The sequence below is a fragment of the Anomaloglossus baeobatrachus genome, chromosome 9 (assembly GCF_048569485.1).
Source record: "Anomaloglossus baeobatrachus isolate aAnoBae1 chromosome 9, aAnoBae1.hap1, whole genome shotgun sequence".
Taxonomy (NCBI): Eukaryota; Metazoa; Chordata; class Amphibia; order Anura; family Aromobatidae; genus Anomaloglossus; species Anomaloglossus baeobatrachus.
Genome location: NC_134361.1, coordinates 230,087,164 through 230,105,166, shown reverse-complemented (window position 1 = coordinate 230,105,166; position 18,003 = coordinate 230,087,164). Strand labels below are relative to the sequence as shown.

Sequence of the window (18,003 nt, the reverse complement as noted above, 5' to 3'; positions counted from 1 at the left end):
GACTGCAAGCTCACTGAAGGATTCTCAGTTTACTCATTCTGCAGCCAGCAATAGACAGTGCAATACTGCTGCTGTAGGAGGCGAACCCTGCAAAAGTTTAATGAAACTCAATTACAAAAGTGTCTTTTAGCCCCAAATACGTGCGTTTCATAAGACGTCAGATCTGCCCTTCCGGTTTGTTCCTGAGACTTATTTCTCACGCAGGTCTCGGAGTTGATTGATCTCGATCCTTCCACTCAACCGTCCAGATACATCTCGTCCTGTGATTCCATCTTGGATTCTGAGCACATGAACCAGAATACGCAGTCGGCCATTTCTGACCTCTCTGAGGATGATGATATCGCAGAAAAAACGGAAACAGATCGGTATGTAATATCTAAACTTTGCAATTGTGTAGGCTCACCTGGTGAGGGGCATCCTCCACAACCATGGTACGGGTGGGCACACGGGCATCGGTGCAGCAGACAGGTGAAGCACACGGGAAACGGGGTAGTAATGGTACTGGATGCCGAGAAGCAGGTAGCAGAGGTACTGAAAACCGCAAGCAAACAGAAGACAGGTAGCAGAGGTACTGGAAGCCGGAAAGACAGTAGTAGAGGTACTGGAAGCTGCAGGCAGATAGGAAACCAGTAGCAGAGGTACTGGAATCCGCAGGAAGACAGGAGGCCGGTAGCAGAGGTAATAGAAGTTACAGGTAGATAGGACACTGGTAGCAAAGGTACTGGAAGACACATTAAGACAGGAAACAGATAGCAGAGGTAATGGAAGCCTCAGAGAGACAGAAGACTAGCAGCAGAGGTACTGAAAGCTGTAGGCAGACAGGTGACTGGCAGCAGAGAAACTGAAAGCTGCAGGCAGACAGGTGACTGGCAGCAGAGAAACTGAAAGCTGCAGGCAGACAGGAGACTGGCAGCAGAGGTACTGGAAGCTGCAGGCAGACAGGTGACTGGCAGCAGAGGTACTGAAAGCTGCAGGCAGACAGGAGACTGGCAGCAGAGGTACTGGAAGCTGCAGGCAGACAGGAGACTGGCAGCAGAGGTACTGAAAGCTGTAGGCAGACAGGTGACTGGCAGCAGAGAAACTGAAAGCTGCAGGCAGACAGGTGACTGGCAGCAGAGAAACTGAAAGCTGCAGGCAGACAGGAGACTGGCAGCAGAGGTACTGGAAGCTGCAGGCAGACAGGTGACTGGCAGCAGAGGTACTGAAAGCTGCAGGCAGACAGGAGACTGGCAGCAGAGGTACTGGAAGCTGCAGGCAGACAGGTGACTGGCAGCAGAGGTACTGAAAGCTGCAGGCAGACAGGTGACTGGCAGCAGAGAAACTGAAAGCTGCAGGCAGACAGGAGACTGGCAGCAGAGGTACTGGAAGCTGCAGGCAGACAGGAGACTGGCAGCAGAGGTACTGGAAGCTGCAGGCAGACAGGAGACTGGCAGCAGAGGTAGTGGAAGCTGCAGGCAGACAGGAGACTGGCAGCAGAGGTACTGGAAGCTGCAGGCAGACAGGTGACTGGCAGCAGAGGTACTGAAAGCTGCAGGCAGACAGGAGACTGGCAGCAGAGGTACTAGACGCCTCAGACAGACAGGAGACTGGCAGCAGAGGTACTGAAAGCTGCAGGCAGACAGGTGACTGGCAGCAGAGGTACTGAAAGCTGCAGGCAGACAGGTGACTGGCAGCAGAGGTACTGAAAGCTGCAGGCAGACAGGTGACTGGCAGCAGAGAAACTGAAAGCTGCAGGCAGACAGGTGACTGGCAGCAGAGGTACTGGAAGCTGCAGGCAGACAGGAGACTGGCAGCAGAGGTACTGAAAGCTGCAGGCAGACAGGTGACTGGCAGCAGAGGTACTGGAAGCTGCAGGCAGACAGGAGACTGGCAGCAGAGGTACTGGAAGCTGCAGGCAGACAGGTGACTGGCAGCAGAGGTACTGAAAGCTGCAGGCAGACAGGTGACTGGCAGCAGAGGTACTGGAAGCTGCAGGCAGACAGGAGACTGGCAGCAGAGGTACTGGAAGCTGCAGGCAGACAGGAGACTGGCAGCAGAGGTACTGGAAGCTGCAGGCAGACAGGAGACTGGCAGCAGAGGTACTGAAAGCTGCAGGCAGACAGAACTGCACTTAAAGTCTTAATGCCAAGACCCAGGTGTGTGTCTTAATGATCCTTATATAGGTCCAGGCACCGGCAGAGCCTGAGGTGGAGCACAGCAGAGTCCGGGGGATGTGAGGCAGGTGCACAGCAGAGTCCGGGGGATGTGAGACAGGTGCACAGCAGAGTCCAGGGGATGTGAGACAGGTGCACAGCAGAGTCCGGGGGATGTGAGACAGGTGCACAGCAGAGTCCGGGGGATGTGAGACGGGAGCACAGCAGAGTCCGGGGGATGTGAGACAGGTGCACAGCAGAGTCCGGGGGATGTGAGACGGGTGCACAGCAGAGTCCGGGGGATCTGAGGCAGGTGCACAGCAGAGTCCGGGGGATGTGAGACGGGTGCACAGCAGAGTCCGGGGGATCTGAGGCAGGTGCACAGCAGAGTCCGGGGGATGTGAGACAGGTGCACAGCAGAGTCCGGGGGATGTGAGACAGGTGCACAGCAGAGTCCGGGGGATGTGAGACAGGTGCACAGCAGAGTCCAGGGGATGTGAGACAGGTGCGCAGCAGAAATCCTTCAGAAATAAAAACTGAAGCAACTAAGCAAAGTCATAAGTAGATGGAGGAACAGATGACTGCGGGATCAGACTACACAGGCTCTGATTGTAGTCTGTTACTATGGAGACGCACTGTTATGAATAGGAGCTGGTTTATTTCTTCGGTTCAGGCACCGGTGAGACTGTGGCAAATAGAATGTTTTTCTTAAAGGGCACAGAAGACGGAGGATGAGAGCGCTGCTCCTGGGGTCCGTGATACTACAAATGTCAGAAGAATGGACCATCGGAGTCCAGAAGGAACAGAGAAGATGACTGCCTATAATCCAGGTCATGAGCCAGGAGAGGGGCTTTCTGGGACATTAGTTTTGGGAGCTCTCCTTATGGTGGTGTCACACATAGCGACGCAGCAGCGATCACGACGGGTATGATAGGTCGTCAGTGTCAGGTGGGTGGGTGGTCCGACTCTAGGCACCACCACTAGTGCCGCATGTTTCCTATTCTCTAGTATCCGCTGGTCCCACCAGGAGTCTTTCCATTCACATCCACTATACAATGCCTGGAGCCGTGCTGCTTCCTGTGCTTGGCGGGACCTTCCCAGGTCATTCATATTACCAGCACAGCAGCACAGAGTATTTTAGGATGAATATGCTAGATATGAACTGAACTGCATTTTATGCAAAGACCCCCATCTGTTTCTGGGACCATTATGGTCACTATGCATCTCTCATACGAGCGGTCAGCCGACATTTCTAATCCAGCCCTCTGCTTATATCACTGCACAACTGGAGATATCGATGACAACCCCGTTGGGGCTGAAGTGGTGGCCATATTGCTTGTCCCTCAGCTTACCCTTGTACAGACATATCAACAGTGGCGTAACTAGTGCAAATTTTAGACCTGGAACACCCCCCCCCCCCCAGCTTTCCCATGCTCTGCTATATTCCTTTCAGCACCCAGCTTTCCCATGCTCTGCTATACATCTTTCCCTCAGCACCCAGCTTTCCCATGCTCTGCTATACATCTTTCTCTCAGCACCCAGCTTTCCCATGCTCTGCTATACATCTTTCTCTCAGCACCCAGCTTTCCCATGCTCTGCTATATTCCTTTCAGCACCCAGCTTTCCCATGCTCTGCTATAAACATATTTCTCTCAGCACCCAGCTTTCCAATGCTCTGTTGTACATCTTTCCCTCAGCACCCAGCTTTCCCAAGATATCAGAGCATGGCAAAACTGGGTGCTGAGAGAAAGATGTATATAGCAGAGCATGGGAAAGCTGGGTGCTGAGGGAAAGATGTATAGCAGAGCATGGGAAACCTTGGTGCTGAGAGAAAAATGTATAGCAGAGCATGGGAAAGCTGGGTGCTGAGGTAAAGATGTATAGCAGAGCATGGGAAAGCTGGATGCTGAGAGAAAGATGTATAGCAGAGCATGGGAAAGCTGGGTGCTGAGAGATGTATAGAAGAGCATGGGAAAGCTGGGTGCTGAGGGAAAGATGTATAGCAGAGCATGGGAAAACTGGGTGCTGAGAGAAAGATGTATAGCAGACCATGGGAAAGCTGGGTGCTGAGAGAAAGATGTATATAGCAGAGCATGGGAAAACTGGGTGCTGAGAGAAAGATGTATATAGCAGAGCATGGGAAAACTGGGTGCTGAGAGAAAGATGTATAGCAGAGCATGGGAAAGCTGGGTGCTGAGAGAAAGATGTATATAGCAGAGCATGGGAAAACTGGGTGCTGAGAGAAAGATGTATAGCAGAGCATGGGAAAGCTGGGTGCTGAGAGAAAGATGTATATAGCAGAGCATGGGAAAGCTGGGTGCTGAGAGATGTATAGCAGAGCATGGGAAAGCTGGGTGCTGAGAGAAAGATGTATATAGCAGAGCATGGGAAAACTGGGTGCTGAGAGAAAGATGTATAGCAGAGCATGGGAAAGCTGGGTGCTGAGAAAAAGATGTATATAGCAGAGCATGGGAAAGCTGGGTGCTGAGAGAAAGATGTATAGCAGAGCATGGGAAAACTGGGTGCTGAGAGAAAGATGTATAGCAGAGCATGGGAAAGCTGGGTGCTGAGAGAAAGATGTATAGCAGAGCATGGGAAAGCTGGGTGCTGAGAGAAAGATGTATAGCAGAGCATGGGAAAGCTGGGTGCTGAGAGAAAGATGTATAGCAGAGCATGGGAAAGCTGGGTGCTGAGAGAAAGATGTATATAGCAGAGCATGGGAAAACTGGGTGCTGAGAGAAAGATGTATAGCAGAGCATGGGAAAGCTGGGTGCTGAGAGAAAGATGTATAGCAGAGCATGGGAAAGCTGGGTGCTGAGAGAAAGATGTATAGCAGAGCATGGGAAAGCTGGGTGCTGAGAGAAAGATGTATATAGCAGAGCATGGGAAAACTGGGTGCTGAGAGAAAGATGTATAGCAGAGCATGGGAAAGCTGGGTTCTGAGAGAAAGATGTACAGCAGAGCATGGGAAAGCTGGGTGCTGAGAGAAAGATGTATAGCAGAGCATGGGAAAGCTGGGTGCTGAGAGAAAGATGTATAGCAGAGCATGGGAAAGCTGGGTGCTGAAGGGAAAGATGTCTAGCAGAGCAAGGGAAAGCTGGGTGCTGAGAGAAAGATGTATAGCAGAGCATGGGAAAGCTGTGTGCTGAGAGAAAGATGTATAGCAGAGCATGGGAAAGCTGGGTGCTGAGAGAAAGATGTATAGCAGAGCATGGGAAAGCTGGGTGCTGAGAGAAAGATGTATATAGCAGAGCATGGGAAAGCTGGGTGCTGAGAGAAAGATGTATAGTAGAGCATGGGAAAACTGGGTGTTGAGAGAAAGATGTATAGCAGAGCATGGGAAAGCTGGGTGCTGAGAGAAAGATGTATAGCAGAGCATGGGAAAACTGGGTGCTGAGAGAAAGATGTAAAGCAGAGCATGGGAAAGCTGGGTGCTGAGAGAAAGATGTATATAGCAGAGCATGGGAAAGCTGGGTGCTGAGAGAAAGATGTATATAGCAGAGCATGAGAAAACTGGGTGCTGAGAGAAAGATGTATATAGCAGAGCATGGGAAAGCTGGGTGCTGAGAGAAAGATGTATAGCAGAGCATGGGAAAGCTGGGTGCTGAGAGAAAGATGTATATAGCAGAGCATGGGAAAGCTGGGTGCTGAGAGAAAGATGTATAGCAGAGCATGGGAAAGCTGGGTGCTGAGAGAAAGATGTATATAGCAGAGCATGGGAAAGCTGGGTGCTGAGAGAAAGATGTATAGCAGAGCATGGGAAAGCTGGGTGCTGAGAGAAAGATGTATAGCAGAGCATGGGAAAGCTGGGTGCTGAGAGAAAGATGTATAGCAGAGCATGGGAAAGCTGGGTGCTGAGAGAAAGATGTATATAGCAGAGCATGGGAAAGCTGGGTGCTGAGGGAAAGATGTATAGCAGAGCATGGGAAAGCTGGGTGCTGAGAGAAAGATGTATAGCAGAGCATGGGAAAGCTGGGTGCTGAGAGAAAGATGTATAGCAGAGCATGGGAAAGCTGGGTGCTGAGAGAAAGATGTATATAGCAGAGCATGGGAAAGCTGGGTGCTGAGAGAAAGATGTATAGCAGAGCATGGGAAAACTGGGTGCTGAGAGAAAGATGTATAGCAGAGCATGGGAAAGCTGGGTGCTGAGAGAAAGATGTATAGCAGCGCATGAGAAAGCTGGGTGCTGAGGGAAAGCAGTAAAGCAGAGCATGGGAAAACTGGGTGCTGAGAGAAAGATGTATAGCAGAGCATGGGAAAGCTGGGTGCTGAGAGAAAGATGTATAGCCGAGCATGGGAAAACTGGGTGCTGAGAGAAAGATGTATATAGCAGAGCATGGGAAAACTGGGTGCTGAGAGAAAGATGTATAGCAGAGCATGGGAAAGCTGGGTGCTGAGAGAAAGATGTATAGCAGAGCAAGGGAAAGCTTTGTCCCCCATCCTGGTATTATATGGCCCCCATCCTGGCATTATATGGCCCCCATAATTGTATTATATGGTCCCCATCCTTGTATTATATGGGCCCCACCCTGGCATTATATGGCCCCCATAAAGAAAATGAATATTCACTGATCCACACACCCATAATCCCGCGCCCCTCTTAGCACTGGCTTCAGTTCAAAGAGCTAGGTGGGATTATGGGCATGGGGAGCAGTGAATATGCATCTGCTTACGTAGTCGGCACACGTGTTAGCCCCAGCTGCCTCCTGTGACCCTGCGCCGCTGCAGTTTGCAGTGCAGGGACCCAATGGGTCTCTGTGTTGCGATGCATTTCAGCTGGATGCGCGCCCTTGGACGTACATCCAGCTGAAGCAGGCGCTGAGGTCAGCGGACCCCCTCCAGACCCAGAGCCCAGTTGTGACCCCTGCGACCGTGATCGTTCCACCCCTGTATATCAATATAAATGACTTTACTATAAAAACACGTATCCATTCCCTCCCCTCCCCCCCCCCTCCCCCCCCACCTCTATTTCCTTGTTGCAGTTATGTGTTCTTTCTTTCTTTGTTTTTTCTCCTTTAAATAAGAAAAAGGATAAAACTGGTTTTTCTCTTTATAATGTTATGAGAGTATGGCATGATCGGGCTCGCCCTCCACTTCTCGATTGATCTAACGACTTTTAATTGATCTGGAATCCTATCCCACGGATGATATTGTATCTGGAAGGCGATTTAATGCAATTGAATGCAAATTAGATTAATGGTGATGTTAGAAATGCCTATGATTTTTTGTTCTGTGCATATACTCTGTTAATATTGATTCAATAAACAAAACATTAAAACAAACAAAACACTTATCCAATCAGAGCTGGGACATATCTTTAGGCCTATACACACTAATGGCTTCCCCTCCTGCACACATTTATCTATATTAATGCTTAGTTGCTAGTAATTCATCATCTTCTGTATTACATAAATCCAGATATTACCCGTGATGGCGCGGGGAGGGAGAGCAGCCATTGTAACGCGTCTCTGGCAGATGGAACAGCGGAGGACGATCCTTCATCAGGAGAAGAGACGCGAGTGACGGAGTCTCTCCAGAATCATCCGTGTCAGAGCCGGGAAGACCTGAGCAACCACTCACCAGCGAGACAGCGGCAGCGAGCTCACGTATGTACTGAGGTGAGCCACACAACCCGGACCATCGCCAAGAAATGTGTAACTAGTGATGAGCGGGCACTACCATGCTTAGGTGCTCAGTACTGGTAACTAGTGATGAGCGGGCACTACCATGCTCGGGTGCACAGTACTGGTAACTAGTGATGAGCGGACACTACCATGCTCAGGTGCTCAGTACTGGTAACTAGTGATGAGCGGGCACTACCATGCTCGGGTGCACAGTACTGGTAACTAGTGATGAGCGGGCACTACCATGCTCGGGTGCACAGTACTGGTAACTAGTGATGAGCGGACACTACCATGCTCAGGTGCTCAGTACTGGTAACTAGTGATGAGCGGACACTACCATGCTCGGGTGCTCAGTACTGGTAACTAGTGATGAGCGGGCACTACCATGCTCGGGTGCACAGTACTGGTAACTAGTGATGAGCGGGCACTACCATGCTCGGGTGCTCTGTACTGGTAACTAGTGATGAGCGGGCACTACCATGCTCGGGTGCTCAGTACTGGTAACTAGTGATGAGCGGGCACTACCATGCTCCGGTGCTCAGTACTGGTAACTAGTGATGAGCGGGCACTACCATGCTCGGGTGCTCAGTACTGGTAACTAGTGATGAGCGGGCACTACCATGCTCAGGTGCTCAGTACTGGTAACTAGTGATGAGCGGGCACTACCATGCTCAGGTGCTCAGTACTGGTAACTAGTGATGAGCGGGCACTACCATGCTCAGTACTGGTAACTAGTGATGAGCGGGCACTACCATGCTCAGGTGCTCAGTACTGGTAACTAGTGATGAGCGGGCACTACCATGCTCGGGTGCTCTGTACTGGTAACTAGTGATGAGCGGGCACTACCATGCTCCGGTGCTCAGTACTGGTAACTAGTGATGAGCGGGCACTACCATGCTCGGGTGCTCAGTACTGGTAACTAGTGATGAGCAGGCACTACCATGCTCGGGTGCTCAGTACTGGTAACTAGTGATGAGCGGGCACTACCATGCTCGGGTGCTCAGTACTAGTAACTAGTGATGAGCGGGCACTACCATGCTCGGGTGCTCAGTGCTGGTAACTAGTGATGAGCGGGCACTGCCATGCTCGGGTGCTCAGTACTGGTAACTAGTGATGAGCGGGCACTACCATACTCGGGTGCTCAGTACTGGTAACTAGTGATGAGCGAGCACTACCATGCTCGGGTGCTCTGTACTGGTAACTAGTGATGAGCGGGCTCTACCATGCTCGGGTGCTCAATACTGGTAACTAATGATGAGCGGGCACTACCATGCTCGGGTGCTCAGTACTGGTAACTAGTGATGAGCGGGCACTACCATGCTCGGGTGCTCTGTACTGGTAACTAGTGATGAGCGGGCTCTACCATGCTCGGGTGCTCAGTACTGGTAACTAGTGATGAGCGGGCTCTACCATGCTCGGGTGCTCAGTACTGGTAACTAGTGATGAGCGGGCACTACCATGCTCGGGTGCTCTGTACTGGTAACTAGTGATGAGCGGGCTCTACCATGCTCGGGTGCTCAATACTGGTAACTAGTGATGAGCGGGCACTACCATGCTCGGGTGCTCAGTACTGGTAACTAGTGATGAGCGGGCACTACCATGCTCGGGTGCTCAGTACTGGTAACTAGTGATGAGCGGGCACTACCATGTTCGGGTGCTCAGTACTGGTAACTGGTGATGAGCGGGCACTACCATGCTCGGGTGCTCAGTACTGGTAACTAGTGATGAGCGGGCACTACCATGCTCGGGTGCTCAGTACTGGTAACTAGTGATGAGCGGGCACTACCATGCTCGGGTGCTCAGTACTGGTAACTAGTGATGAGCGGGCACTGCCATGCTCGGGTGATCAGTACTGGTAACTAGTGATGAGCGGGCACTACCATGCTCGGGTGATCAGTACTGGTAACTAGTGATGAGCGGGCACTATCATGCTCGGGTGCTCAATACTGGTAACTAGTGATGAGCGGGCACTACCATGCTCGGGTGCTCAGTACTGGTAACTAGTGATGAGCGGGCACTACCATGCTCGGGTGCTCAGTACTGGTAACTAGTGATGAGCGGGCACTACCATGTTCGGGTGCTCAGTACTGATAACTGGTGATGAGCGGGCACTACCATGTTCGGGTGCTCAGTACTGGTAACTAGTGATGAGCAGGCACTACCATGCTCGGGTACTCAGTACTGGTAACTAGTGATGAGCGGGCACTACCATGCTCGGGTGCTCAGTACTGGTAACTAATGATGAGCGGGCAAAACCATGCTCGGGTGCTCAGTACTGGTAACTAGTGATGAGCGGGCACTACCATGCTCGGGTGCTCTGTACTGGTAACTAGTGATGAGCGGGCACTACCATGCTCGGGTGCTCAGTACTGGTAACTAGTGATGAGCGGGCACTACCATGCTCGGGTGCTCTGTACTGGTAACTAGTGATGAGCGGGCACTACCATGCTCAGGTGCTCAGTACTGGTGATGAGCGGGCACTACCATGCTCGGGTGCTCAGTACTGGTAACTAGTGATGAGCGGGCACTACCATGCTCGGGTGCTCAGTACTGGTAACTAGTGATGAGCGGGCACTACCATGCTCGGGTGCTCTGTACTGGTAACTAGTGATGAGCGGGCACTACCATGCTCGGGTGCTCAGTACTGGTAACTAGTGATGAGCGGGCACTACCATGCTCGGGTGCTCTGTACTGGTAACTAGTGATGAGCGGGCACTACCATGCTCAGGTGCTCAGTACTGGTGATGAGCGGGCACTACCATGCTCGGGTGCTCAGTACTGGTAACTAGTGATGAGCGGGCACTACCATGCTCGGGTGCTCAGTACTGGTAACTAGTGATGAGCGGGCACTACCATGCTCGGGTGCTCTGTACTGGTAACTAGTGATGAGCGGGCACTACCATGCTCAGGTGCTCAGTACTGGTGATGAGCGGGCACTACCATGTTCGGGTGCTCAGTACTGATAACTGGTGATGAGCGGGCACTACCATGTTCGGGTGCTCAGTACTGGTAACTAGTGATGAGCAGGCACTACCATGCTCGGGTACTCAGTACTGGTAACTAGTGATGAGCGGGCACTACCATGCTCGGGTGCTCAGTACTGGTAACTAGTGATGAGCGGGCACTACCATGCTCAGGTGCTCAGTACTGGTGATGAGCGGGCACTACCATGCTCAGGTGCTCAGTACTGGTAACTAGTGATGAGCGGGCACTACCATGCTCGGGTGCTCAGTACTGGTAACTAGTGATGAGCGGGCACTACCATGCTCGGGTGCTCAGTACTGGTAACTAGTGATGAGCGGGCACTACCATGCTCGGGTGCTCAGTACTGGTAACTAGTGATGAGTGGGCACTACCATGCTCGGGTGCTCAGTACTGGTAACTAGTGATGAGCGGACACTACCATGCTCGGGGGCTCAGTACTGGTAACTAGTGATGAGCGGGCACTACCATGTTCGGGTGCTCAGTACTGATAACTGGTGATGAGCGGGCACTACCATGTTCGGGTGCTCAGTACTGGTAACTAGTGATGAGCAGGCACTACCATGCTCGGGTACTCAGTACTGGTAACTAGTGATGAGCGGGCACTACCATGCTCGGGTGCTCAGTACTGGTAACTAATGATGAGCGGGCAAAACCATGCTCGGGTGCTCAGTACTGGTAACTAGTGATGAGCGGGCACTACCATGCTCGGGTGCTCTGTACTGGTAACTAGTGATGAGCGGGCACTACCATGCTCGGGTGCTCAGTACTGGTAACTAGTGATGAGCGGGCACTACCATGCTCGGGTGCTCTGTACTGGTAACTAGTGATGAGCGGGCACTACCATGCTCAGGTGCTCAGTACTGGTGATGAGCGGGCACTACCATGCTCGGGTGCTCAGTACTGGTAACTAGTGATGAGCGGGCACTACCATGCTCGGGTGCTCAGTACTGGTAACTAGTGATGAGCGGGCACTACCATGCTCGGGTGCTCTGTACTGGTAACTAGTGATGAGCGGGCACTACCATGCTCAGGTGCTCAGTACTGGTGATGAGCGGGCACTACCATGTTCGGGTGCTCAGTACTGATAACTGGTGATGAGCGGGCACTACCATGTTCGGGTGCTCAGTACTGGTAACTAGTGATGAGCAGGCACTACCATGCTCGGGTACTCAGTACTGGTAACTAGTGATGAGCGGGCACTACCATGCTCGGGTGCTCAGTACTGGTAACTAATGATGAGCGGGCAAAACCATGCTCGGGTGCTCTGTACTGGTAACTAGTGATGAGCGGGCACTACCATGCTCGGGTGCTCAGTACTGGTAACTAGTGATGAGCGGGCACTACCATGCTCGGGTGCTCAGTACTGGTAACTAGTGATGAGCGGGCACTACCATGCTCAGGTGCTCAGTACTGGTAACTAGTGATGAGCGGGCACTACCATGCTCAGGTGCTCAGTACTGGTGATGAGCGGGCACTACCATGCTCAGGTGCTCAGTACTGGTAACTAGTGATGAGCGGGCACTACCATGCTCGGGTGCTCAGTACTGGTAACTAGTGATGAGCGGGCACTACCATGCTCGGGTGCTCAGTACTGGTAACTAGTGATGAGCGGGCACTACCATGCTCGGGTGCTCAGTACTGGTAACTAGTGATGAGTGGGCACTACCATGCTCGGGTGCTCAATACTGGTAACTAGTGATGAGCGGACACTACCATGCTCGGGGGCTCAGTACTGGTAACTAGTGATGAGCGGGCACTACCATGCTCAGGTGCTCAGTACTGGTAACTAGTGATGAGCGGGCACTACCATGCTCGGGTGCTCAGTACTGGTAACTAGTGATGAGCGGGCACTACCATGCTCGGGTGCTCAGTACTGGTAACTAGTGATGAGCGGGTACTACCATGCTCAGGTGCTCTGTACTGGTAACTAGTGATGAGCGGGCACTACCATGCTCGGGTGCTCAGTACTGGTAACTAGTGATGAGCGGGCACTACCATGCTCGGGTGCTCAGTACTGGTAACTAGTGATGAGCGGACACTACCATGCTCGGGGGCTCAGTACTGGTAACTAGTGAGGAGCGGGCACTACCATGCTCGGGTGCTCAGTACTGGTAACTAGTGATGAGTGAGCACTACCATGCTCAGGTGCTCTGTACTGGTAACTAGTGATGAGCGGGCACTACCATGCTCGGGTGCTCAGTACTGGTAACTAGTGATGAGCGGGCACTACCATGCTCGGGTGCTCAGTACTGGTAACTAGTGATGAGCGGACACTACCATGCTTGGGAGCTCAGTACTGGTAACTAGTGATGGGCGGGCACTACCATGCTCGGGTGCTCAGTACTGGTAACTAGTGATGAGCGGGCACTACCATGCTCAGGTGCTCAGTACTGGTAACTAGTGATGAGCGGACACTACCATGCTCAGGTGCTCAGTACTGGTAACTAGTGATGAGCGAGCACTACCATGCTCGGGTGCTCAGTACTGGTAACTAGTGATGAGCAGGCACTGCCATGCTCGGGTGCTCAGTACTGGTAACTAGTGATGAGCGGGCACTACCATGCTCGGGTGCTCAGTATTGGTAACTAGTGATGAGCGGGCACTACCATGCTCAGGTGCTCAGTATTGGTAACTAGTGATGAGCGGGCACTACCATGCTCGGGTGCTCAGTACTGGTAACTAGTGATGAGCGGACACTACCATGCTCGGGTGCTCAGTACTGGTAACTAGTGATGAGTGGGCACTACCATGCTCGGGTGCTCAATACTGGTAACTAGTGATGAGCGGACACTACCATGCTCGGGGGCTCAGTACTGGTAACTAGTGATGAGCGGGCACTACCATGCTCAGGTGCTCAGTACTGGTAACTAGTGATGAGCGGGCACTACCATGCTCGGGTGCTCAGTACTGGTAACTAGTGATGAGCGGGCACTACCATGCTCGGGTGCTCAGTACTGGTAACTAGTGATGAGCGGGTACTACCATGCTCAGGTGCTCTGTACTGGTAACTAGTGATGAGCGGGCACTACCATGCTCGGGTGCTCAGTACTGGTAACTAGTGATGAGCGGGCACTACCATGCTCGGGTGCTCAGTACTGGTAACTAGTGATGAGCGGACACTACCATGCTCGGGGGCTCAGTACTGGTAACTAGTGAGGAGCGGGCACTACCATGCTCGGGTGCTCAGTACTGGTAACTAGTGATGAGTGAGCACTACCATGCTCAGGTGCTCTGTACTGGTAACTAGTGATGAGCGGGCACTACCATGCTCGGGTGCTCAGTACTGGTAACTAGTGATGAGCGGGCACTACCATGCTCGGGTGCTCAGTACTGGTAACTAGTGATGAGCGGACACTACCATGCTTGGGAGCTCAGTACTGGTAACTAGTGATGGGCGGGCACTACCATGCTCGGGTGCTCAGTACTGGTAACTAGTGATGAGCGGGCACTACCATGCTCAGGTGCTCAGTACTGGTAACTAGTGATGAGCGGGCACTACCATGCTCAGGTGCTCAGTATTGGTAACTAGTGATGAGCGGGCACTACCATGCTCAGGTGCTCAGTATTGGTAACTAGTGATGAGCGGGCACTACCATGCTCGGGTGCTCAGTACTGGTAACTAGTGATGAGCAGGCACTACCATGCTCGGGTGTTCAGTACTGGTAACTAGTGATGAGCGGGCACTACCATGCTCGGGGGCTCAGTACTGGTAACTAGTGATGAGCGGGCACTATCATGCTCAGGTGCTCAGTACTGGTAACTAGTGATGAGCGGGCACTACCATGCTCAGGTGCTCAGTATTGGTAACTAGTGATGAGCGGGCACTACCATGCTCAGGTGCTCAGTACTGGTAACTAGTGATGAGCGGGCACTACCATGCTCGGGTGCTCAGTACTGGTAACTAGTGATGAGCGGGCACTACCATGCTCAGGTGCTCAGTATTGGTAACTAGTGATGAGCGGGCACTACCATGCTCAGGTGCTCAGTATTGGTAACTAGTGATGAGCGGGCACTACCATGCTCGGGTGCTCAGTATTGGTAACTAGTGATGAGCGGGCACTACCATGCTCAGGTGCTCAGTACTGGTAACTAGTGATGAGCGAGCACTACTATGCTCAGGTGCTCAGTATTGGTAACTAGTGATGAGCGGACACTATCATGCTCGGGTGCTCAGTACTGGTAACTAGTGATGAGCGGACACTATCATGCTCGGGTGCTCAGTACTGGTAACTAGTGATGAGCGGACACTACCATGCTCGGGTGCTCAGTATTGGTAACTAGTGATGAGCGGGCACTACCATGCTCAGGTGCTCAGTATTGGTAACTAGTGATGAGCGGGCACTACCATGCTCGGGTGCTCAGTACTGGTAACTAGTGATGAGCGGACACTACCATGCTCGGGTGCTCAGTACTGGTAACTAGTGATGAGCGGGCACTACCATGCTCAGGTGCTCAGTACTGGTAACTAGTGATGAGCGGGCACTACCATGCTCAGGTGCTCAGTACTGGTAACTAGTGATGAGCGGGCACTACCATGCTCAGGTGCTCAGTACTGGTAACTAGTGATGAGCGGACACTACCATGCTCGGGTGCTCAGTATTGGTAACTAGTGATGAGCGGGCACTACCATGCTCAGGTGCTCAGTATTGGTAACTAGTGATGAGCGGGCACTACCATGCTCAGGTGCTCAGTACTGGTAACTAGTGATGAGCGGGCACTACCATGCTCAGGTGCTCAGTATTGGTAACTAGTGATGAGCGGGCACTACCATGCTCAGGTGCTCAGTATTGGTAACTAGTGATGAGCGGGCACTACCATGCTCAGGTGCTCAGTATTGGTAACTAGTGATGAGCGGGCACTACCATGCTCGGGTGCTCAGTACTGGTAACTAGTGATGAGCGGGCACTACCATGCTCGGGTGCTCAGTACTGGTAACTAGTGATGAGCGGGCACTACCATGCTCAGGTGCTCAGTATTGGTAACTAGTGATGAGCGGGCACTACCATGCTCGGGTGCTCAGTACTTGTACCTATATATATATATATACTGTATATACGATGTATTCTACTGTAGATATTTACATTTAATTCTCCATGATACTGTTATTAGGACGAGGTGGTCTCTGGGGATGAGGCTGATGAGGACACATTGGTAATCGGGCAGGACGTGGAGCGGAGCGCTGCAGAAGAGCCCAGGTAATGTAAATCCTGACCGTCCAGGCCCCTATAAGGCTCCTTTAGGGGTATTTTGAGGCTGAGAAGTCTTTGTTTTCGGTCCCGTTATCACTGATAAGTGGCTCCGGGGACGTCTGACGAACCTTATCATGAAGCTGTGACAACAATCCCGTGTCTACCGTCTCATTGATCCTTGCAGCAGTGGTTAGTTTTGCAAGGCTTAAGTATTGAATATTCAAGGCCTCACATATATTATATATTGTTTTATGCCCTAGGAATAATCTCAGTCTGAAGGACGAGGATAGAAAGAGAGGAGCCGCAGAAAAGAGAGGAGCCGCAGAAAAGAGAGGAGCCGCAGAAAAGAGAGGAGCCGCAGAAAAGAGAGGAGCCGCAGAAAAGAGAGGAGCCGCAGAAAAGAGAGGCGCCGCAGAAAAGAGAGGAGCCGCAGAAAAGAGAGGAGCCGCAGAAAAGAGAGGAGCCGCAGAAAAGAGAGGAGACGTTGAGGACTCAGAGGAGGTCAAACAAGGTAATTATATACTTTTCAGGCCCCCATACACATTACACTAATGTCGGCTGAACCCACCAATGTCGGTCTAATGTATATAGGGGCCCCCAACTGTTTGATTTTGGGGGTGTGAACTCTGTGACCAAACTCAGGCCTATAATAGGCCCTATTGGAATGGAGCAAGGGCTGTTAATGAATGACTCCCGCTCCATTGACAGTAACCCATAGACAATGGAACCTCGGGATAAGGCTTGTAGGACACAGTACGGCCCCTGATGTGACCTTACGCCAAGGTTTTATGTGCAGAGGTCTGTTTGGTGGCTTTGGATATGGTCCATTTTATCCCATTCACAGTTTCTATAACCGTCTCGTTCTATCCTTAGATCCCAACACAATACCTACCACCCAAGAAGCCACAAACGATGACCAAGCGGTGAAGGAACCTATTTACGATCCTAGTTTCCAGAATATCTCAGCACCATCCAAATCCGAAAACCTCGCACTTTCCCCCTGTCTTGCACAATTTCAAAAAGTTTCGGCTAAACTCATTAATATATCTGAAAGCTCAGTCTCTGCATCGGACCGGGGGCAAGGCGGCGAAGACACAGAGAGCGGAGATTCGGAGGTGTTCGATATGGAGTCTTCAGAGTTCCCATCTGGAGGTCCATCAGGCAAGGAGCAAGGAGGGAACATGATCAATCAGAATGGAGAAAATGTAAAGGAAGGAGACAAGTCAAAGTCTTCCCCAACAGAACGTCCCGACTGTAGGAAACTGGTCGTCTTGGTCATGAAGGAGACGGAAATGACCAAGACTGAAATGGCCCCTTTGGCTTGTGAATCCTTCCCAACCTCTGAAGACTTGACAGAATCCGATACCAAAACATACGGTATAAACGATTTACCCGAAAATCAAGACGTCAGTGTAGTCAGAATTACCGACATACACAAGTCGACGTCAATGAGTCCGAAAGAGGACGGTAATGTAGCCGGAATGAGTTCACCTGACACTAAAGACCGACAAAGAGTGACAGAAACGAATGAGAAACAATCCGTTACGGAAAGTGCAATCTGCAGGAAAATTTAGATGATGCCGCCTGATGCTCCAACTTCCAAAGATTTATTTCAGATTAAAAGCTTTCCACATCGGAGCGAGGGAGACATCATATTCATCACGGACGAAGTTCTCCGGCCTGACGAAGACACCTTGTCAGAAATCTTGTCTCCGCTTGATGAAAAGCTTTCTTACGACTTGTATGAGAGCGAAGATCTCCCGTCTCTCCCAAGAGACCCAAGCTCCATTACGAGTGGGGATAGTGACACAGAAGACTTCCCCACCCCACCCGAGGAAATACTAATATCTGGAGCTGAAAGTTTACAAAGCAGCAGAGAGGCCAGCCTCATAGAAGAGATCCATTTACTATATGACAGCCTTCTGACTGAGGAAACTCTTTTGCCACCAGAAGAAATGATTGACACTGGAAATTGTCCATCAGAGGTGGTAAAGCCTTGTAGACCATACTTGACCTTATCCAAAGCTGAAGACGCTATTCACGATCCTCTCTCTACCTTTGAGATTGGAGACC

The 18,003-nt window shown here is 51.5% G+C and overlaps 1 protein-coding gene across 1 annotated transcript in view; it reads left to right on the top strand.

Annotated features, from left to right (window-relative positions):
• The first annotated feature begins 210 nt into the window (after positions 1-210).
• Positions 211-18,003, top strand: part of LOC142250805 (uncharacterized) — a 24,067-nt gene continuing 6,274 nt past the window's right edge. Inside the window, exons 1-6 of the mRNA XM_075323028.1 lie at positions 211-365; positions 2,847-2,962; positions 7,551-7,750; positions 15,851-15,936; positions 16,191-16,441; positions 16,804-18,003. The exon at positions 16,804-18,003 is cut by the window's right edge and continues 881 nt beyond it. Of these exons, the coding sequence (XP_075179143.1) occupies positions 289-365; positions 2,847-2,962; positions 7,551-7,750; positions 15,851-15,936; positions 16,191-16,441; positions 16,804-17,504 (1,431 nt within the window). The 5' untranslated portion in view covers positions 211-288 and the 3' untranslated portion in view covers positions 17,505-18,003. The remainder of the gene's footprint in view (positions 366-2,846; positions 2,963-7,550; positions 7,751-15,850; positions 15,937-16,190; positions 16,442-16,803) is intronic.